The sequence below is a fragment of the Sipha flava genome, unplaced genomic scaffold (genome assembly GCF_003268045.1).
Source record: "Sipha flava isolate LNK unplaced genomic scaffold, YSA_version1 271_pilon_pilon, whole genome shotgun sequence".
Classification (NCBI taxonomy): Eukaryota; Metazoa; Arthropoda; class Insecta; order Hemiptera; family Aphididae; genus Sipha; species Sipha flava.
Genome location: NW_020272935.1, coordinates 350656 through 375355, shown reverse-complemented (window position 1 = coordinate 375355; position 24700 = coordinate 350656). Strand labels below are relative to the sequence as shown.

The 24700-nt window shown below is 29.3% G+C and overlaps 1 protein-coding gene across 2 annotated transcripts in view; it reads left to right on the top strand.

The window, feature by feature from the left end:
• LOC112685276 (protein unc-93 homolog A) overlaps positions 1-24458 on the top strand; it is a 90496-nt gene extending 66038 nt beyond the window's left edge. Inside the window, exons 5-8 of one of the 2 annotated variants that reach the window (XM_025557111.1) lie at positions 1136-1386; positions 11438-11567; positions 11719-11856; positions 23830-24458. In XM_025557111.1, coding sequence (XP_025412896.1) covers positions 1136-1386; positions 11438-11567; positions 11719-11856; positions 23830-24059 — 749 coding nt within the window. In that variant the 3' untranslated portion in view covers positions 24060-24458. Of the gene's footprint in view, positions 1-1135; positions 1387-11437; positions 11568-11718; positions 11857-11933; positions 12032-23829 lie in introns of those variants that run through there. The other variant, XM_025557112.1, reaches the window with a different exon arrangement.
• The last annotated feature ends 242 nt before the right edge of the window (positions 24459-24700 follow it).

Below are 24700 nucleotides of genomic sequence, written 5' to 3'. Positions count from 1 at the left end.
AGCGTAACTTTTAAAACACAGACAGGTGTTAAAAAAGACCTACACTGAAGTCAATTCTAAGTGGATCCGGCATTAGATTGAAAAAAAAACAGGCATATTAAGTATTCATCTGATTTAAATATTACCAAACATTTTAATTATACATTTTGAGCCTGAATAAAAGAAAACATTTCAGTCACTCCCCCCCCCCCCCCCCATAGAAGTAAGTCTAAGTCCCTGTCTAGCGTTCGAAACTTGGTGTTACAGAAGGCTACTAAGAATAAGTTGGACAGAAAACATAACAAATGAAGAAGTATATCGAAGAGCAGGTGAAACAAGGAGTTTTTAAAAGACATTAAGAACAAGAAGAGCCAATTTAATTAGACTAATTGGACACGTACTGCGTTATAACAGTCTACTAAGCAGAATAATAGAAGATGCCATTGAAGGGAACTACAGCAGAGGGAGACTAACACTGGACTACATTAGTCAAATAGTTTGAGATAAGGACTGTAGATCTTATTGCGAATTGAAAAGGAAAACTGAGAAGCGTCAGGAGTGGAAAATTGCTGTCAACCAGCCTCACGGCCATTATCAAAAGAAGATTGAAAATTAAAAAGAATACTTTTTTTTTAATTATATTTATCATATGCAATTTTATGAAAACTGAATAAAAAAAAATCATATATAAATTACAGTAAATCTGACATTTAAGTGCATAAAAACAATCCCAATGAAAAAATATATATACTCTAATTAGGGTTAAATGGAAAATATTCTTAAATAAGATTTTATATATTTTCATAATCAATAATGTTAATTAAGATATGTTATAAATTATTAGTATATATGTATATATATATATATGTATATATATATTAGTATATATATATATCTCACTTATATTATCGCTTAATGTAAATATTATTTTTTTTTGTAATTAATTTAACTCATTAATTGAAGTTAAGTTAAGTTAAAGATATTTTTAACTTAATTTTTAACTAAATTGATGTGATTATCATGTGAATTAACTTAATTGAATATGAGCTCAATTAATTTAATTTAACTGAGTTAAAAAATATCATTACCTTGCCCAGCCTTGATTTTTTTTAAGAAGTTTTTTCTTTTCTTATTCTCTATAATATTATGTTAACAGGCAAAACCACTCAACTGCTGGCTAGCGTATTCGCTGGATGCTGTTTTGTCGGCGTAGCCGTCACCGCAACGTTTATGACGCGCATTCGTCTGTTTGTGTACGCGTCTGCATCCGAGAAACGCAAATCGAATAATGCTCGATCGTTTGCAGCAGTTTGCGATTCCTTTCGCAACACCAAGCTTCAGCTAATCGCTCCGCTTTCTGTGTTCATCGGACTGGAACAGGGATTTATCTATTCCGATTTTTCCAAGGTATACCACATATTACTTATCTGAATTGTAAAGTGCGTACAGACCACTGTATAGACGGTTTATATAAATATTATATAAATATAAATTGATTCGTAAGATATTGAAATGACCATTGTTTATTTAGGAGTCCTAGATTTTAATATACTTAATAATTTAATACGTTCTCAAATATAAACTTATATAAGTTTACAGCACATTCCGTTACAATTATAAAATAAGTAAGCTATTTCGAGAAAACCCTCTTTTAGAGTTGATATATTATTCTTTGAGTATTTAATAAAATGGATTTTCTAACTTTGAAACAGTATGTTCTATGATAAAAGATTCAAAAGAATCATAACTAGTTACAAGATTCACTTCGATAATATAATCATTTATAAGGATTTTAATAAGATTTGAAATTCTTGAGGTTGGAGTTTCAAAAATTAATTCACAAAATAATAATTTATATTATCTTTAAAAGAAAATATTAATATAGCCTTTTGGATTTAGCGTAATACACTTTTTTATGGAATAAAGTCATATGAATCTATATAAATATATATAATATCATTAAACTGCTAATTGGATTCTTCGAAACCTATATATTTGGTACATATTTGAATTCTTAGCAGTATTTTTGTTATTTTTCAAGAAATTATTTTTTTTTTTTTTTTATTGTTAAAGCATCAACATCATGGTTATTAGCTTACAAGATTATATAGTTATGTACATAAGGGGGTTTTTACAGTGGTGTTTAAGGGGAAAAAGAGAAAATATAAAAATACATAGTACAAAATAAATTATAGAAATTGGTTAAATTAAGTTGTACATTTCAATTTTTTTAACAAAAGAGATTATTTTTGGTATGTCTGCATAAGGTCCTATAGCTTCATAAAGATTGTCAGGTATTTTGCATTCTTTTCTGGCTTCCGTGAAGATTTGGCAGTGGATAATGATATGTTTGACTGTCATGGGAGAATTGCAAGAGCGGCATATAGGAGGTTCGGTCTTTTCCATTAGGTATCCATGAGTTACTCTCGTGTGGCCAATTCTAAGTCGGTTAATGATAACATTTTCTTTTCGATTTGGAAGATTGAGTTTTGGCCAAGGTTCGACTGAGTGTTTGATTTCTCTTAATTTGTTATCGGTAACTTGACGCCAATCTGAGTCCCATAATTGCATGCAGTATTTGTCGACGTTTCTGATTATATCAACTGGAGACATAAGAGAAAGTGTTAAGGAGTTGGGTTACTTATAGCATTTCGGGCTGCTTTGTCAGCTTCTTCGTTTCCTCTGATATTGCTGTGACCCGGAGTCCATATGAAACGTATGTATTTATTGGATAAATGTATTATATTTTTTATCTTTGTGACTAAGGGATTGATCTGAGTATTATATTTTATATTTGACAGGACACTGAGTGAGTCGGAACAAATGTCGATTCTTTCATAATTTGTTTTAACAGCTGTTTGAACACCTTATAAGAGTGCTATGTATTCAGCCGTATAAATACTGCTATGACTATTTAATTGGAATACTTGAGTAGAACTTTTATGTATAACTGCCAGACCTATGCCCAGAGGTGGATTTATCTTTTTTACGACTATAGGCACCAACAATTTGCCGCCCCTATATAGGCGAAGAAGTTATAGTACCCCTTCCGAAACACCTAATCTAAATATTAAATATACAAACGTATGAACATTCGTTTGAATTTTTAGACTATTTTTTTCGTTTTAATTAATTAGTCTACTTTGAAAAAATGCCATTGGATGTTCCCCAAATTTTAATAAAAACAGATTTTCATAATAACAGCATAGGATTATTAACATACATTCGAATTAGTATTATAGTGTGGCAGTGGGTATATTTATTTTTCCCCGAAATTCTGACGATAACATATTAACAAAATGCACCCATTATTATACAATTATTTTTCGTAAATATAAAATAAATCATTTTCCAATTTTTTTAGCATACGTTTAATGTTTTCTAATAAAACATTACAGAATTAGCCGCCCCTAAACTTTGCCGCCCTAGGCAGATGCCTACAGTGCCTAATGGGAAATCCGCCTCTGCCTATGCCTGTTAAAGTTTTGGATGCATCTGTATAGATTTGTGTATTATTATGTTTATCCGTATCCGTATGAATTAGTTCATTAAATAAGTTCCGATAGACTATTTCGGGTGTTTCTTTTTTTACATGGGTACTAAGACTGGTATCAATTTCGTATTGATTTAAACTCCATGGGGGAGTAAGGCAGGTCTCATATTGAAGGATTGTATCTGGGGAGATATTGTTGTCGGACATTTCTTTACGAAATCTTGTGCTTAGTGGTTTTCTAAGATTTGTGTTTAAATCATGTATAGATGGAGATTGGTTTATATTTAGATAATGAATAGTTGAATTATCAGGAGTGGACAAAATTCTGATTATATATTTGAGTGATAGTCTTAGTCTGCGATATTGAAGTGGAGGCTCCCCAGTGATGGCTAATAGGCTGGAGATAGGGCTACTTCTGAAGGCTCCAATCGCACATCTTATACCGGTGTTATGGGCTGGGTCAAGAATTTTGGATAAATTACAATTAGAATTTCCATAGCAGATTGAGCCGTAATCTAGTTTTGATCTAACTAGTGTTCTATATACATTTAATAAAATGGAATACTCGGCACCCCATTCTAGATGACTAAGTGTTTTAATTACTCTTAGGTTTTTGTAGGCTGATTTTTTGGTTTTCAAAATGTGAGGTTTCCATGTTAATTTAGAATCGAAGGTAAGACCAAGAATAGTGATGTTTTCAGTAAAAGGCAAGCAGATGGAATTTAAGTAGATTTTGGGTATGGTTATGTTTCTTTTTTTGGAAAAAAGGATACATTTGGTTTTGTGTGGAGAAAAAATAAAGTCTGAATTATGGCACCATTTTGACACTTCATTGAGACAGTCTTGTAGTACTTTAGTTATTGAAGAGATTGAATTCCCTCTAACGAAGATGTGTATATCGTCAGCAAAAATAATTGATTGAATTGGTTTAGATATGAAGTCGGGGAGATTGTTGATGGCAGTTTGAAATAGGAAATCACTGAGCGGAGATCCTTGAGGTACTCCATTTTCTAGTACAAAGGTATTAGAGGTGTAATCTCTGATTTTTAATTGAAAGGTTCTTTGGCTTAGGAAGTTAGTTAGGTATTTTATCATATTACCGTGAATATTCCATTTTTTCAGCAATTCGGTTACTATGTAACGCCAAACAGTGTCATAAGCTTTTTGTAAATCTAAGCTTATAAGAATCATTATTTGTTTATTAGCAAATGTCTCCAGTATTTCTGATTCATTTTTACGTGGCAGTCAGTGGTGGAATGGTGCTTTTTGAATCCATGTTGGAAAGGTGATAGAAGATTATGTTTATTCGCAAACCAATATAGTCTGTTGTATACTATTTTCTCTAATAGTTTACTCATGCTACACAGGACAGAAATTGATCGGTAACCGGTTGGTTTGAATCTATCATTGTTTTTTTTTGGGTATAGGGGTTATAATAGCATTTTTCCATTTGATTGGTAATATCCCCAATCGCCAGATCTGGTTGAATAGTTTAAGTAGTAGGAGGTTGCCACTTGGGGGGAGGTTTTGTAAAAATATAAAAGGTATTTTGTCAGAACCACAACTGTTGCTCTTTTTACCTAGTAGACCTGTATTTAGTTCACTTAATGTTATCGGTTCATTTAGAATGTCCCCTAAGCTTTGGTTCTTATATATGAAAGGAGAATTATTAGTTTCTGTTTCTTGTTTATATTTTAGGAAGTCAGAATTTAAGTTGGCATTGCTACTATTTGAATAGAAGTGATGCCCAATTGACTGGGCTATTGTATGAGGGTCGGTATGAATTGCATTGTCTGTTAAAATGGTTTTAATTTGTACCGATGGGATCCCTTTTATGATTTTAACTTTGTTCCAAATTTTCGTAGCTGACTCTTTGGAATTTAGTGTTGAGGTGAAATGTATCCATGATTTTTTTTTTAATTTTTGATTAAAAATCTTACTTGTGCTCTGTTTTTTTTTTTGAAATCAATAAAGTCCTGGATTTGTTTAGTGCGTTTGTATTTATTAAACGATGTTTTTTTATTTCTTATAGCGTTTTTAATATCTTTATTCCACCAAGGGACCGGGGGGCGTTTTCCAGAGTAGCTATGTTGTTCAAAATTATTTGCGGCTGTATCATAAATTAGTTTACTAAATTGTTCAATATTTTCATCAACAGTATTTTCATTAGGAAAAAATGAATTTATTAGATTTTTTTCGATTTCCGTTTGGAACTTGTTCCAATCAGCATTTGATAAATTCCATTTAGGGTTACGGGTGTGTATTTCATATGGGTTGGTATAACATACGGTTATTTTAATTGGGAAGTGATCACTACTAGAAAGCTCCGGAATAACGTCCCATTCTAAATTGGGTGATATTGTTGCAGAGGAGAAAGATAGATCAATAGCGGAAAGGTTGCCATTACTGGAGTTCACTCTTGTTGCTTGGCCGTTATTGAGAATGTTGATGTTATTGGTATTAAGAATTGTTTCAATTTTGGTTCCTCTTGGATCGGTGTCATTACAACCCCACAGAGTGTTGTGGCTATTGAAGTCACCCAGGACGATAAATGGGGTGGGTAGTTGATCAATAATATTTTGGATATCTAAAGCGTTGAAGTCTTGAGAGTTAGGTAAGTAAATATTGCAAATGGTTAATTTGCTTTTAGCTGTAATGTTTACAGCTATTACCTCGAGATGTGACGTTATGGGAATTTCTTTCGAAGGGACAGTATTGTTTATAAAAATGGCAACTCCACCGCTGGCCCTTCCTGCGTGGTTTCTGTTTTTAATATAGCTTGAATAATTATTTAAATGTATTGATTTGTTGTTGTTGAAGTTTGTTTCTTGGATGCACAGTGCTATTGGAGAGAATTTGTTGAGTAATAGTTTAATTTCATCGATTTTTGAATAAAATCCATTTGGATTCCATTGAATGATGTGGAATTTGTTTAAGTTTATATTCTGCATAATATTAGAAATAAGGTTTTTTTTTTTTTTTATATATCCGTTGATTTTTGGTTGGTTAATTAATATCCTGTGGGATCAGGATCTTCGGATACAGTTGAGTCTGATATAATCTGATATAGTTTAGAAATCCTGTTTTTAATACTTGAAATCTTGATTTTCGGACGGATTGTGTCAATGATTTCCATAATTTCCTTGGGTGATAAGTTAAAGGGTTGTATGATACTCATAGGGTTGGGTACACCTATTGAGTTTTCGATGATAAATTTTAGTTATTTGAAGTTTATTTTTAAATTTGGTATTGTTTCAAATACGATTTTTGTTGGTTCAAGTGTTCCAACTTTAATATGATCTGTTCCAATGAATTTGATCGTTTTGGTTTTTTTTGTTGTGGTTGGGTGGTTTTCGCGGAATCTAGTAGTTTGTTTGTGAGTGTTACCTTTTTTGATTGTTGAATTTGCGTGTTGATTTGAGATGTAGAACTATTAATTTGGTTATTAACGTTTGATGGATTAATAGAGGGGGAGATGCTGGAGGTAGATGAGGCTGGTCTTTTTGGTGTTTGGGATGATTTTAGAGTGGAGGGAGGATTGTTGGATGCTTGTTCGGAAAAGTTTTCGATGTTGGTTTCCATTTGCTTATCAACACTATTTGTACTTAGATCTATTAGAACATTATTATCTGTTTCAGTAATGTTAGAGATAGGAATCGAGTTGTTGTAAAAGGTTGTTTGAGATTCACTGTTTGAATTTGAGTAGATTTGCATACTATTATCTGTGTTCATATTATTGGAGATATGACTCGGGTTTTCATCGAGCATGGTTTGGGATTTATTTACAAATTCCTTTTTGTAATAATTAGATGTGTGGCCCGTTTGTTTACAGAGATAACACATCACTGTGTCATCCGAGAGAAAGATGCGATAATCTTATCTAGATAATTATCTGTATTTTTGCCAAGATTAGAGTTATTTTTATTCTTGTACGGAGATGAATCCAACAAATCAGAGATCATCGAAATCGGTCCAGCCGTTCTTGAATTATAAATTCTGTAAATAACCCTTCTGTAAATAAATTCTGTATAATAATTCTGTAAATTCTGTATTTTCATGTCGGGAAAATATTTTTGGTATTTTTAAACTTAATTTCTTATTTTTCCATGGAAGTTCCAAATATAGTAGGTATTTGATTTTAGTATATACATGTCAAGCCTGTGCGCAGGATTTCATAATGTGGGGTGTTTTGAAAAAATAATGTATAACGTAGACACATCAATAATTAGCAAATAGTATTATAAAATATTTATATTTATTATTAATTTTGTGTTAATTAAAGTGTGTTTAACAATACTATAAAATACAAATCATTTTTTTAATAAATTTACTCGACGAGGAACAGAAAAGAATTCATTCAATGCTTGGTTTATGTCCACGTTTATATCTCGATGTATATTCAATGATGCCAATCCATTTAAGCGATCTTCACCCATTGTTGATCGAAGGTAAGTTTTCAGCCAACGTAATGTTGAAAATGACCTTTCATTAGTCATTGTAGTTACAGGCAAAACTGACATTACACGTAAAATTTTATAAAAATTTGGAAATGCATCTGCATTACAAATATCGAGGGCATCAAGGGCGTTTCGAATATTTTTACCAACTATTCGTCGTCGCCAAATTTCTACCTCACTTATCCAAATTTCTGGAGAATCGTCGTGTAAAATTGAACTGTATGTTTCAAACAACGTTATACAAGTAACTTTGTCTAAAGATTTAGTTTCAATAGGAAAAAGGCATGAGAAGTTGCCCAAAATATTCCGATGTTTAAGGAAGCGATCCTCAAGATGAGTGATAAATAAATCATGATAGGGTATGTAAATAGTAATTTTATAATAATCTGCTACGGAGTCTGTTGTAATATTAGAACGGTTAGTTTGACGTGATGCAAGTCTTGATTTAGTCACAGGTATATTGTACTTTTTACAAATATCTTCTACAGTCACAAAAATTTTGTCGAAGTTATCTGTAGAATATTGTCTTCTTTGTTCAAGTTGGTATTTTGCTGCATCTGCTAACTTAACAGCCTCAACCAAATCTTGATTTTCTGTTTGTAAAACTCTACTTAATGATAAAGCCAATGCATGTACTGAATGCAAAATGTGAATTGAAACTTGAAACTGTAAGGTTTTTATAGCTGAAAGGAGTTGAAAAGATCCGGATGTTGTTTTTGAATCTGTCCAAGTACTTGAAATGTTTTCCAAGGCGTCAATAATAGCTGGTTGTAAATCTATATAGGTTCCAACTGATTCATGCTGTTGCACCCACCTTGTTGCGCAGTATTTTTTAAGTTTTTTTTTCTTTTCTTGTAACAAAGTGTCATTATTTTGTATTGCATCATGAAGTGCTATTTGTCGTTTTGGTGTATTGAAGAAGTTGTAAATAGATTGGACTGTACTGAGACAGTTTCTTATTTGGGGGATACTACATGCGGCACTAACTGCCAAATTGAAATTATGGGCAGCACAGTGTGAGTAGAGTGCTAAATGGTACTTTTCTCTGATATACGATTGAACTCCGTGAAATTCACCACTCACAGTACTAGCCCCGTCATACCTTTGTCCAAATAAATAAGCACAGTCAATTCCAGATTGTTCAAGGAAATCCAAAATAACATTTGATAAACCTTTCCCTGTTAAATCTGCTACAGGTACAAAGCTTAAAAAATCTTCACATATTTTTAATTTACTGTCATCATAATTTAAATACCTTACACATATTGAGACTTGTTCTATGCCGGCAATATCGGCAATTTCATCTGCTGTTATTGAAAATGCTTGAGATTTATTGACTCGTTCAGTAATTTGTTTTTGAATTAAATTATGAAAGATGACAATAAATTCGTTTTGTATACGGTTACTGATATACATGGCATTTTTTGAGGAATTTTGCAAAAAAGTATTAAGCTGTTCGTCAGTTTTTGCTCGATATCTTAAAAGAGTCCGAAAATTACCATCGTTAGTTAAAGGTTCTTTGGAGGTTATTCTCCCTGAATCATTTGAACCACGAAGCGCCAAACCCTGCCGGCCACATAATATTAATGTTTCGATTATAGGAATCAAACATTTTTTACTTTCATTAATGAAATCTAATTGTTGTTCCGAAATTTGTAAATCAACAGGTAAAATGTTTTGGTTATCAATTTCTGCTCTCATATTTGATTTTAATAATGAAGTTTTATGATACTCTAGTGAGTTATGGTAACTAAATGATTCTAAAGCTTTTTTCCAGTTTGTAAACGGTTTTTTAACTAACAGTCCCAACAGTCCAATTCCTCCACCTCCGACAGAAAACAGCACACAATACTTACAAAATACGCCATTCATAATTGCTGAATAAGCCAACCATTTATATTTGAGCAACCAACTTCTTTGATGTTTTAAATTTCTTTTTACGGAAACAGGAAATTTATAGTTTTCTGGAGGTGTCCAAATCAAATTTTGAAGTCCCGGAAACAAGTCAATAGTTTCAGTTGCAGGTTTATTCACATATAATCCTATGTCATGTTGGTGCACAATCTCTGGATGTGACACTGATACATTTGTTTCAGGAGATGCATTTTCCGCTGGTTCAGTTGGTTGTGACTGGTTATTAAAACTATTTTCCTGTAAATAAAATGTGAAAACTAATCAGATTAATTGAATAATTCATAATTGTGTTTATAGATTTAAATATTGCATTTAATAAAATGTGGTATACAAAATATTTCAACAACAATTAATAATAGATTTCAAATCACTAACGGGATGACTATATTATGTTCTATAGCACGCGCGAAAAATAAACATATCTCTATACTGACTATAATATAATAATAGTCCAATTTAATTTTTAAAAATGATTTGGATTATTAGTATCGAATTAATAGTAATTATAATTAATTTTAATGTACTTACTATTTAATCATTTTCTAGACGTGGTTTTTTGAAAAAATGTCCAATGTCCATTTTGATCATCAAAATTTAATGTTATTTCTAACGGCGTGTTTGTTTAACGAACGTGAACGTCTCACTGTGAGCTTACAATCGTTGTGTATGAACACTATGAACTAGATTATAAACAACTTTTAAAATACCTGAAATCCGTTATCGTATAACCTCGTGTTCTACTAATTGCAGTCGAATAAAATATTATTGTGCGACGTGTATGCTCTATACTTATGTTCAAACATTTTATTGTCATTATATTTTATCGATAACAGCAACGATGACGAAAGTCGATAAACAGTAAACGTGAAGACAACACTACATTATATTATTATAGGTAGTATTATTGTACTATTATATTATTATAGCATTATGTTTTGCATTATTATTTATTACAAATATGATTAGAAAATATTACATATAGGTAACAGATCAAAAATGAAAAAGACGATTTTTTCGGCCATGGGGGGGGGGTTTGAACCCCAAAACCCCTCCCCCCTTGCGCACGGGCCTGATACATGTAACTCGTATGCTGAATAGTTATTATTTTACTCTTGGAACTCGTAAAGTCGTAACTACTTATAGAATAATGAGTATCATCAAATTAATATTATATGGAAAACAATATTGTTAACTTAAAATAATTTTTTATGTATTTTGTATTCATCCTGATACGTACAGAGCAATTTTCATTTTTTTTTTTTTTATGTAACATTTTAGTGATTAACTATCATATAGTAACTATCATATCATATTGTACATTATATATAAATACTGCTTAATGGTACACTACATTAATACAATAAACATTAAAACCTAGGTAGCTATTGATAATAATGATTTTAATTGAGTCTTCATAGATATTATTAGAATATGAAATATTGACCAAAAAATAACATTTTTTGAAAATATCTTTTTTTTTATCTAGATAAAAATGAAATTATATTTTATCTTTATCTAGATCAATTTTGCATTATCTATTCCTAACACTGATTACGAAGTAATAAAAATTGTGTTTTGTTTATTGCAAATGTAGTTTTATGTCGTATGTTCAGTGGGCGTGTCCAATGTGCCCACAGTGCTTCTCAGCTTAGGATTGCTTCAGCTGGTGGCCGGTTTCACCGTAAGTCTAATCCTGCAACACATCCGCAGATATCACATAATAGGTGAGAACTGAAATTAACGCTCGGCATTTTGTTGTGTGGTAGCAATAGCTGACCGTCAACGTGGTAGCTTTGCGACAAAAATATTATATTATTTTCATTAATTTTCATGGTAATTACCATTGTAATTGTCATTTTTTTTATTTTTTAACAGTGATTGGATTCGCGTTTCATTCATGTTTGCTAATGGTACTGATGAAGTGGAAACCATCGGGCGATGATGCTGCGCTACTATATGTAATAGCTGCTGCTTGGGGCGTATGCAATGCCATTTGGAACACATTGTATTTCAGTAAGTATATTATTTTCATGCTATTTTATCACATATATCGTATATTATAATCATATTTGTAATAATATTATTTTTAGATTCTGAGTGAAATGAGGACTATATTGATTTTACAATAATGTGTTTTTTGTGTCTATGATTTTGACTTGAAGGATTACTCCAATCATTACAATTATGAAAGGTTATAAATATGAAAGCATGTTTTGTTGGTACTTGGGATTATTTTCAATTCTCCTTATAGTTTTCTTTATAATTGTGAAGAATTAATAAGAATTTACAAAAAACGATAAAATTTAAGGCATATTGGTTTTAAAAAATAAATAATTAATGTTATATTTACTTAAAAGATAATAATCGTAGAAACTTAAAATATTCATAGGTTTTCATATACTTTCTATATGTAATAGATATTATAGCATGAAATAGGTCAACGTGTTTATCAAGAAACTATACTTATATATACTTATGTAATGACAGTTTTTGGAAAGCTCTTAGTCTAGTAACATTGAAATATTCAGTTTTGCAACCTTATGTTTATTTTCCTTAATATATTTGTGGGGAGATAAATACGAGTATTCGAAATACTGTATTCAGAATACTCGTTATAAGTATTCAAAATACTTTATTGAATACTTTCAAAAAAATTATTTAAAAAGTATTTGAAATACTCAAAAAGTATTCTGAATACATATAATATTGTATTCGGAATACTACCCAAGTCTGATAGTAACATATATAGTAGTATCTATAGAAACGTATTAAAGTATTGTGTATATCTAATGGTTTTAGGTCTATCTAATCTACTAAAATATACAAAATTATTTTATCAAGAAAAATAACCGGAATGTTTGTGTTATTATAGTATTAGATTATTTTAATTTTTATATTAATTTTACGTATAAACTAAAAATGTCAACATTTTTTAATTTTATTGATAATTTTTAAATCAATTGTAAAAAGCTAAGTTATTTCAACTACTAATTAAACTAAATTTAAAAGTTTATTAGAAAATAAACTAACTAATTAATAAATAAATTAATCAAGTTAAAAAGTTAAAAAAAAATTTTTAACTGAACTTTAACATTTTAGCTAGGTTATGTCCACCTTTGGGTAAAAAGTAACTCAAAATAATGTAAAAATGATAACTACGTATTGTTGGTACAAAAATTACTATTAATAACAAATAAATAGTTCACAGCAGTAGAATAAATTAACAATAATATAATAATTCAGCTCTTTTGACTCAATAATAAATAAATAATCAAAAAAAAATCTCACAATTAGTGGAACGAAAGTTGGCCAGTTGTAACTACATTAAATATACAAATTATAACTAACTTTGCAATTATAAATATCACACTCTCACAAATATAATATAATAATTATTGCTTGTGACAATTAGCGCCTACATTTTACAATAAAATAAATACCTATATAAAAATAAAAACAACGATTAGCACTCGTATATAAAAGTAATAATAAATCATAATAAAAATATACATAACAATAAACTTAAAACCCAAAACCGTTCTCATACAGTGGTTGACACGAGACAAGGAAGAAATTACACGTAAATATTACCTTAATACATACACTCACTAGACTTTTTGATTACATAACACGCGATATGAAGAACAACAATAATCAGATATTAAAATTAACTTATGATTACGTAATATATATGTGTATATGTGTGTGTGTTAACTGGTTTATATGTAGTGAATCCAAGTGAATCATTGACCGTGATATGCGGTCTCGGCAGTACTTGATTATGTAAAAATCTATATAATAATAACTTTGTTCACGAAGTTTCAGTGCGAATAACTTTATTATTAAAAATAATTTTTTAAAAGAATGAGTATAGAGTGTTTATTATTCATCAGAATGATAGCATAGATATTAAAGAAAAAAATCATTAATCCATTAATACGTTACGACGTAATTATATCTATTTTAATGTATTAGTATAATTAATTATATAAATTATATGTGGAAAATATCTCTAAATATTTTATAGTTCAAAGGAAAATGCTTTTTATTTTTAAGCTTAATCTTATTTTATTAAATTTAAATGTATTTAATGGTTGAAAGGATTTATTTATATAAGTACATTATTTAAATACTTAAAAAAGCATTAATAATCCTTAAATGTAAGTCGAACAACATTAACATTGTATTTTTTTCAAATTCTTTTTGGGTTTATTAGCCTTTAAAACCATCCCGTTTCACAACCAAGCTTCCATTCTTCTCTATCTAGTGCTAGATTTCTTCAGTTGGAACCACCTTCCATCTATTTAACATCCTTTTTTATAACATCTTCCCAACGCATTCTTGGTCTTGCCAGAGGCCTTTTACCTACAGGATTTTGTTCACTGCATATAGCAGTGGATCTATTCATGTAACAGTCCTCCAAGCATGGCCCGCCCACCGTAGTTTTCTTCTTCCGATAACCTCCAATGTACCCAAACTATGTTCTTTCTTTTTTTTTTCACTTCCCAGCTATTTTGTCTTTGATCGGGCCTAGTGATGGGCAAATTCCCGGGAATATAATAAGTTTTTAAATATTGATCATAGGTTTCAGTTTTAAATTAATCTTATGGCTGTAAATGATCCAAATTACAGTTTTTTACTGATATTATTACAGTATAGATTTTTATTCTTTTAAAAAAAGTTACTAAGTAACTATAATTTAATTTTTTAATTAAAATCTGTAGTATGATCACAAAATAAATGATCAAACTTTTATTTTTATATGTTAAAAATAAAAATTAACATACTGAAATATTGAATAACTTTTACTTATACATATAATGAACAATATATATATATATAACTATAGATAACTCAGTATCTTTATTAATAAAATTAAAAACATGCACTACTCTTAAATCTTAATTAATAATTTTATAATAAAAATATTATGAACTAAAAAAAAAATAAAACAATTCATAACTACTACTTTGTATTTAAATAGGTTTTAAAAATAAACATAATTACTAATAAATTATCCACATAATCGTTATCTTCTATGGTATGTAATTGTAATATATGTGTATTTTTAGCTGGTTTAATTTTAACTTCAGAGGGGCAATTTTTACAGATTTTTATTAAATACATCGTCATTTTAGTAGCATTTTTACAAGAATATTGAAATTTGCAATAACAGCATTCAAATATATTTTTGCCATTTACAGTTTTTTCTTAGTGATGTAAACAAAACGCCAAATTTTTTTTACCACCAGTCATTTCAACAGAAAATTTGATTAGCACCAAACAAATAACGTACGTAATATACAAATACGTACACTAGATTTAAACACAAAAAGTTATTTACAGAAATGTTAAGAAGTTTGTGAAGTGTGAAACTAAAAATTTAACTTACTTGGTACTATAGTACCAGAAATTAAATGTATAAAACTAATAATTATGTAAATGGAAAATACTAAAATGAAATATCGATAATTCTATAATCAATTATAATCTAATATATTGCTTATCAATACTCAGTTGTTTGTCGGTCAACAAATCAGTTTAGCTAATTGATGTGAACAAAATACACTAATGAATACTGATAATTTAGTACAGAGTACAAATGTACAGTAGTATAGACTGTCATTCTATTTCCACTAAATTTTTTTATTTATTTTTTTTATTTTTTCAAGAAATTTCTCGAGATGCTGGGGAATATTTCGGAAATATTACCTGTTCATGGGAATATACCTAGTGGCACATGACTATTCGAGCCATATATTTTTTGCAACAATTTTTTTTAAAGACAATGGCCATTTCTTTGATCAACATAATATAACCGGTCGTATCGGGGATAGTTGTTCTTTTATTCTTTGCGATACTGCTCGTGAGCTTAGTACCTTAGTAAGTTCATAGTAACATTTATTCTTAGCCAGGGACGGCTCAAGCAATAATAGTGAACTAGACAAAATCAAATTTTATATCTCTAAAAAAAAATTTAGCTCTAATTTTAACATGGCTCCTCCCTCTATTTTTCATGTGACATCGTAAATGAAAAATATTTAAACATTTTTTATTTTAAAGAAATAACAAGTAATGTTGGACCATAGGGATTTTTTTTATATTTTTTATTTTAATGTCAAAATTTAAAGTTATTAATTTATTAAAAATTCATTAGGTGCATGTATTTAGACGTTAGGAATTCATATAATCAAATATTTATTGCTTTTTAAAATATTTTTCACTGTTAACATTACAAAGAACTAAACCTTTGTCATAATTTTAAAAAATTAAACAAATTATTATTATAATAATATTGAAAAAATAAAATAGAAGAAACTTAATTTTATTTTTAATTGAATTTTCTTGCTTTTAGTAAAACAAAACTCTGTATACTATGTCCATGTATATCCATGTCTAATTCTTCAGCGCTTTCGCTTTCAGTAGAAAGATTGACTAATCGGTCTTGAGATATATTGATCACAAATAAGTTTTTAATATTTTAAGTTTGTGAAACTCCTCTCGACTGTTACAGAAGTTACGAGTTAATTCGATATAATTCTTAATATTACATAAGGGCAAGGCTTTACATCCGAATAATTTTTTCGGATTTCGGGTTTCGGGTATTGAATATATTCGGGTGTTCAAACAACACAATACAACATTTAAATAAACGTTTGGGTGTTAATAACCGTTATTATTCGGGTTAATATTGGTTAATACGAGTGTTAAGTAGTCAAGGAAAAATATTATTTTTCATTGTTGGTGGGGAGGCTGAGCCCCCCTCCACTAATGAAACATTTATATTTTTCGTTACCCGCCTATGTAATAAATATTAATTTCTCATACAACTGTGCAACAGTTTTTTAGACCAAACTATCACTATGTTAATTTCAAGCAATTGTGTAGCTATGATTTATTTTCGGAGAAGAGGGTGTTATTTTACATGAGTATGAAGCTTATAAATTGTGATATCTATTAAAATTAAAAATACAAACACTATGTTCTACTTCTAGTTAATGCGGGCATATCGCATTCGACAAAAAATAAACTATTTTGTATTCTGCGTTTGTGTTTGTGGCATAGGCGGAAATCGGGGGGGGAGGGGGCTTGAGGGGACTAAGCCCCCCAGAAATATAAAGTACAGGTCTTAGTCCTCTTAGCCCTAAAAATTGTTATGTGACTAAAATACAAAAATTAATGTAATTGTAAAATGTATTTTTAATAACTGAATTAAAAAAAAATATTCTGTGATAAAAATTAAATCAAATTCGTAAGATTTTACAAACTTCTTGTCATGACTTGGAATGATCGCAATTAATGTAATATTAATAATATATAATAATACCCGTATAGGTTGTTTAATTTAATTAATTAATAATTTCTGTTTAGAATACCTACTCCAAAAATGTTTAAGATAAGGTATCTAATTGTATTTTGTTTAAATTGTTGATTAAAAATGTCAAATTGTCAAACTTCGTAAATTGCCTTGTTGAAATAAATAATTGCGCACAGTGGTATCTATAGGTGTAATAAGCAAATAATGCTTAACCCCCCCACTAATTTCACCAAATTTCCGCTTATGGTTTGTGGAGTGTGCACACACTAAAAACGCATTAGCTAGGACATAGCGTAATACAAAAATAATAATAATTTATGCTTATGAATGTTACGATGAAATTATTACACCAACAAAAATTGACAATTCACGCCATAGACATGTTTATTACACGCCATACACTGAACAAATTCGAATAACGCGAACAATAATTTAGGTAATCATACGCGAGACATAAATTCTATTTCAGATTTACAGTATTGCAATAAATAACGACTCAGTGATTCGTAGAAGACTTTTACCTATTATTTTATAATAATACGACGTATCCGTTTGGGATAATTTTAAAAATAGTATCCCAGTTGTTTAAACTTGAACATCCAACATACCATACCATTCATGCACACCTGTCAATATGATATATTGCTATTGTCTTTATTTAGATACATTTAGATTAATTAACAATTTTGTATATTATTTGTGAAATTATTCCTGTGAATAATAATTTTACTACTAAACAACTAATGACAAAATTCAAATAACTACAAAAAATACATACAAAGTGATATGTCACTTAAAGATTGTAAAATAAAATTTTTTTCGGGTTTCAGGTTAAAACCAATATTTTATTCGGGTTTTGGTTGATTCGGGTGTTAAAAAAAAAAATCATTCGGGTTATGTGGGTTTTGGGTGTTTGATTTTTAAGGGTTTTTAGGGGTGCTACGGGTTCGGGTTAATTCGGGTGCAAAGCTCTGCATAAGGATATAGTTCTATCATTTTGTTTCTACATATGTACTCAAGAACTGATTTCGATAACACTAGAAATAAAAATAATATAAGAGTCAATTTTGAAAATGTCGCCCCTACTAAAGTGCCGCTCTAAGCAAGTGCCTAGCTCGCCTGTATCTTGAGCCGGCTCTGTTCTCAGATTTAACTCTTGCTGCTACCTCGATTGCTATATTATTTTTTTCAGTCAAAATAGTACCGAGGTATTTGAACTATTCTACCTTTTTAATTTCATAGTGATCTATTTTTATGGACTGATAATGCGGTAGCCCACGTCTACTCAAAAACATATAATTCATTTTACCTTCATTTACAGGAGCGAGGAAAAATGTTTCTACAATTATATTTAATAAAAGGTGAAACCTCTAGGTTGGGTGACTCCACGGTCGAGTAAGATACAGCGATGGATGAATGATATTGTTGTTTTGATTTTATACACTTGAAATAAATGTACCATTCTTGAAAAAGAACCAAGAAAAAGAGATCAATATAAATACATTTTTATAACTAGGATATAATGTTTTGTCTTAAAACACGATGTCGGTGCACAGAATGGAATGATCTCTTCCACCAACACAAAAACTAAGAAAATAATACTGTATAAAAATAATAATAATAATAACAAATAATAAATCACTTATACGGTTGGCTCTACAATGGCACAACTGTAAATTTAAAATAAAATGGGTGGCTCATAGGGCATACACTAAATACAATATAATAATAATAATAATTAATGGTCTTAGCGCCTTAGACTCGTCGACATTTAACATTTAACGAAATCGTGGTCAACCAATAATCAAGTACAAATGTAACACACGAGGTGCGCCGAGACTTATAATTAATAAAACTAATACAATTAAAATCACAAGTTGACTTCACACTTACGCAATCGTATGCCGACAGTTGTTAACGGACACAATATAAAACAATGATGAAAATCCGCAATATTCACAAATACCGACAGGAAATGACCAATCTGGAAAAAAAAATGTGTATAAAATACACATGTTAGACGGATAAAGCATATGATTTAGTTAAATCGGTATTATTCAAAAACAGGACAAAAAGTAGTGTAATTAGGAATAAAGACCGGAAATTATTAATAAATGAGAAAAAGATAGATAGAAAAAATACGTGGAAGAATTTTACAATGAAGAATGTACTTATCACAGAAAAATTTCACTACATTAAACAAGAAAGTGAAGTAGAAATAGATTCCAAAGAACCATCGATTATAAGGAGCGAGTTTGACAACGCATTGGAGCAGCTTAAAAACAAGGAAGCAGCAGGGTCAGATTTAATGAAAAGTGAATTATTGAAGAATATTGACAAAGGAGTGAAGAAGATTCTCTATAACAAGATACAAAATTTTTATATGACAGGATGTATATATTCAGGATATACAGGATATATTCCAAGTGACTTTACGATTAGATAATTAATTATTTATCTACATAATTTATTTAAATAATTTATCTAGATAATGCTCAACATTATCTAACGCCTTTCATTTATTTCCAAGCATTAAAAACTTATATAAAATTACTAATTTCATTAAACGAAACACAAATATTTGATTACCAAGATTAAGTATTTAGTTTTTTTTTCAATGTTTCATTACCATAAGAAAATTGAAAAATTATCTGTTTTAAAAATCTATCTGCTATATTTTTTTTCCAAGAACTCTACTTTAATTAAATTATACCAAGGATTAGATAAAAAATAAAGTCAAATTCAAAAAATACATTTTTTGCTCGAAATTCTAACGAATCTATAAATAAATGAATAAATCAATATAAAATAAGTGCACGCCGAGATAGCGTTTATTATATGACGTTATTTGAATGTTTTAGTTCTAAGAACATCGAACATTTAGGGATTTTAAAGTTTTATTTATGTATTGGTGCTATGTTATGATTATAAAAATCTGGGTAATAATATGAGCAGTAAAAATGGGCATTAAACCAGAACATATTCAGAAACTAAGTATTTTTCATAATTGTAATAAAAAGAAAAGTAAAAATAAAGATGAAATTCGTTTTTTTAATAAATAGATTGTAATAAATAATCTAAAGGGTCACTTTTTGTTAATGTTTCATAATATTTCACACACTAACAAAATTATAGATAAACGTAAGTGCTATGGACAACAAGTTACAATATCGATTAATACACGGATAAAATAAGATAAAATAGTAGCATCCGATTAAATATGGAGTTACTTTTATAGCAATGTATATTATATATAAGCAAGACAGTGGCGTATTTACGGGGGGGGTCCAGGGGTACTGGACCCCCCCCAGAACCTCTCCAAAAAATAAAAAATAAAAAATTAACAACAATTCTTACATATTTGCAGAATTGGGTACGTTAAACATTCACAGGGAAGTTGAAATTACTGTTGATGAAGTGATAGAGGAGTTGGCCAAAAAATCGAGACAACTGGAATTTATTTTATAACAATACTTTATAATATATAATGCTAAATACAATATATAGGTACATATATATAATATTACATAAGACTATACGATTATTACATTATATATTTAATTCAACTTCTTCCAAAAACTGTATAAGGACGTAACTATTACAATATAATATATAGTTTATATTAATTATATATAAACTGTGGACCCCCCCCCCAGAAAAAATTGAAAATACGCCACTGAAGCAAGAAATATTATACCGGCAATGATAAAATACGATTAAGGTAAAAAGTAAGAACACACGTCTAACCTCTGCCGTATTTGAAACAAAAATTGCTGTATTTATCTTTAAAATTTGAAACCAATAATATTAGAAGAATGATTATGAGTGAAAGTGGTATGGTATATTAGTTTATATTTTTAAAAAAATTGTTGATATAGTAGAAGCAGTGTTGAGATTATCTAGATAAAAATGTTAGTTATTTTTATCTTATTTAGATAATAAAAAAATGAACCGTTGAAAATTATTGAAAAAATTATCCGAGATAAAAAAATTATTCATCTAGATCAGTGGTTTTCAACCTGGGGGTCGCGATTCATAGGTTTGGTGGTTGCCAAAAATAAAATTTCCATATCATTTAAAAAAACCAAAGTAAATTATTTATTTTGTAAAATTTTTAAGTGTTAATTAATCACAATTGTTTATCATGTAAATATTTTATTGATAATTAAATCAAATTTTGATGAATAAAACAACATTTTTTATTTTTTTGAAGGGGTCGTATTACACAAAAATAAAAAATGGAGGGTTGCGATTCGAAAATGGTTAAAAACCACTAATCTTGATGATTAGATAAATTATTCATGATCGCTAAGATATTTTTCAGTTTTCCAAAAATTGTCCATACTAGTGCTAGACAGTAGACATATTTGTTGTTATTATTTTATTTGTTTTATACAGTAATCACTATTCGCTAATCGGTATAATTCGTGGTATGTAATATAATATTATCAAAAATAATGTTTATTTCAGTACCTATTCTCATTTATCTTTGATGTGTTTACTATTACTTGTGCAGAAGAATAGCTTACCAATAGTTGGCGATTGTTGTTCTAAAAATAAAATATTTGTTCCAATAAAACATGGAAATAATCAAATAACACGATATTATGAAATATGATACTGATAAATACTCCCTGTCCACTGCACTACTAAAGTCTAAAGTACTATCTGCAGTCCCGTGGACATTACCACTCAATTTGATAAATTTTTCGATAAAAGACTATTTATATTACAATATACATGGCGGAGCAATAATGCAATCGGAAAAACATAATAAATATTTTAGTCCCCAAAATATAATAATATAATAAGTATATAACAACGTATATACACCTTTCGACCAATCTATGGAAATTAACTGTGACTGTCTTACAATATATTTTGGCATTTTGTTAATACTAAGAACACGTCTATATAATATAATTGATGTTCACAAATTTAATGAATGTGGTATTAATGCTTAAACATTTAAATAGGTAAAACTAGTTTCAAAATTAAATAAATGAAATAATTGTTATTAAATGGCACAATAGTGCTAACTGTTAAATCATAGCTTTTTTGCACTAAGTACCAACATTGTTTCAATTTTCGAATTACGTTGAATGTTGATATGGACAAGTTCTTTGTAAAATATAATGCAAGTACTCGTAAACGTCATATTGTAACCAATTAGGACTAAAAATCCTGGTAGTACTCCCTTTTCATATTTATTTTTCTCTTTCTACTGCATGGGTATTACTTGGAGAATGCAAAGAAGATATCATGTAGACTGATTAATCCAACCAACTGAATAGTTCTATGTTATTATTACTAATATAATAATTTATTTATTTATAATTTTAGTAAAATAATTATTAAATATAGGTAGTATCAATAGTCTGTAGTTATTATGTTCACTATTTATTGTATTATTGTAAAATTGTTGAATTATAACAATTTGTACCAATTAATTGATTATTACAGTTACCTACTCAATCTGTAATACTTCTACTGTAGTTTATTGTAACTATGTCGATTTTTAAAATATCCCAACCATATTGCTGATTGATATTATGGTAATAAATATAAAATTTATCTCGAATTTATCTAGATAAAAAGTTAACTTTATTATCTTTATCTTCACATAGATAAAATATTTTTAGTTCATCTTTATTTTTATCTAGATAAAATTTTAGTTATCTGGGCTCAACACTGAGTAGAAGAACCGAATTTCCTAAAAAGGAAATTTAAATTTTTAATATTCTCACTTTCACACAAAAAAGGTACCTATCTGAAATTAGGGGAAATAAATAATTTTAAGCACTCATAAGCAAGCATAAATTTTATTAAAATTTTTCAAAACTATAAAATCTTTTTAACTAAATAGTTAATATTATTTAATGAAAATTCGTTATAATATTTAATTTTTACATTTCATTTAGTATTGCCTTACTTTTCAGTAAAATATTTTTTTATTTTGCTATAAATAAAACTTATTAAAATCTTTTACCTAATTTTCAATTTTTTACCTTCAAAATTGACATTTTGGTTAAGTTGTAACTATAAAAATGATTAAATTCTTAAATGTTTCGAAAAAAAATATTACAAAAATTCGCACGTATCAGGTAATTATAATTATTACATTTCTATTATAAATCGAATTTTTTAACATTTATACAGCAGATAGTAACTAAAACTATTATACCATTATCTTAAAGAGACACATTTTTTATTCGTCCGTTTTTCAGGCCATTTGTATGGAATACATCTTCTTAACCCTGCCAAATGTTAACAGTCATATTTTGGTGTAGTTAAACTATGTAGTGAATAAGTTTATGGTTGTAGAAAATGGTTAGGACACGTTTACTTAACTGCCAAAATATAAAATCGTGAATACGGTCGTAACTGATCTTTAATATTTTTATTTTTATTTTTTATCAAATGTAGCGTATATTTAGCAGGCGTATACCCAAAGCATTTGATTTTCTTATCAGAATTAAAATTTTATAACCCAACCTAACCACGTAAACTCTGTTGCTGAATTTTTAACCGTTATTGAAATCGCTAAACGCGTTCAGAAAATCGATTATAGAAAACGTGTTATTAGAAATATTTAATTAAAGGTTACTTCACCAATCATGTATTTATATGTAATATGGTATAATAATTGTAAGATGTTAACATTGCAGACTTTGTAATATCGTTGTATCCTGACTACTGGCACGGGCCGATGGCACACGGCTATTTTTTCCAGTATGCTGGCATGGCGCTGGCGTTTGGACTACACAGCGCCGTATGCAATACCATCAAGCTGTATTGCATGTCCGCCGCACTGGTGGTGGCCGTGTTGCTGTACGGCTGGCTGGAATGGCGTCTGCAGCTAACGGTTAAGCGACGGCGAATCACGAACCATTCATGACGTCAAGGTGAAACCGCATCTTCCTGCAAGTAGTGATAAATCCCCGACGTGACGACCCTTCTGTCTAATTTCGGTTTTGTGGCGTTAGTCATTCCAACGCCCTCGGCTCCGACTTACCTTCGGTCTGGATAGTATGATGATTGTGGCTCAAACGCAAACGATTCTAACGTGAACACAGTATATTATGCGAGACGTCATCTTGTCACCTCTGCAGTTAAACAATTAAAATATGTATTTATAGCGTACCACTGCGATATTTCACCGAATTAAATACACTTATATAGATACAATGAATGAAGACGATGCAAACAACGGACAACGCAGTTGTCTGTGTGGATCATATATATTAAATAATAACAATAATAATAATCTTATGTTAACAAGTGATTTTTTATATAATTGAACCATTTATCTTTTCTAGTGTTCTACTCATTATTTCAAGATCTTATTTCAGGTTTTTGTGTTTTTACATAAATAAAGTATTAATTTAGTAGCTGCTATACCCAAAAACAATAAATGAAAAATCATGTAATTATGGAGGTATTTGATATTTATTAAAAATGCCTATCCCCGTAACAGAATTTTGTTTTAATATTCTAGATAAAAATTTAACATTCCCTTTCACTTTTTTGTTCGACCGC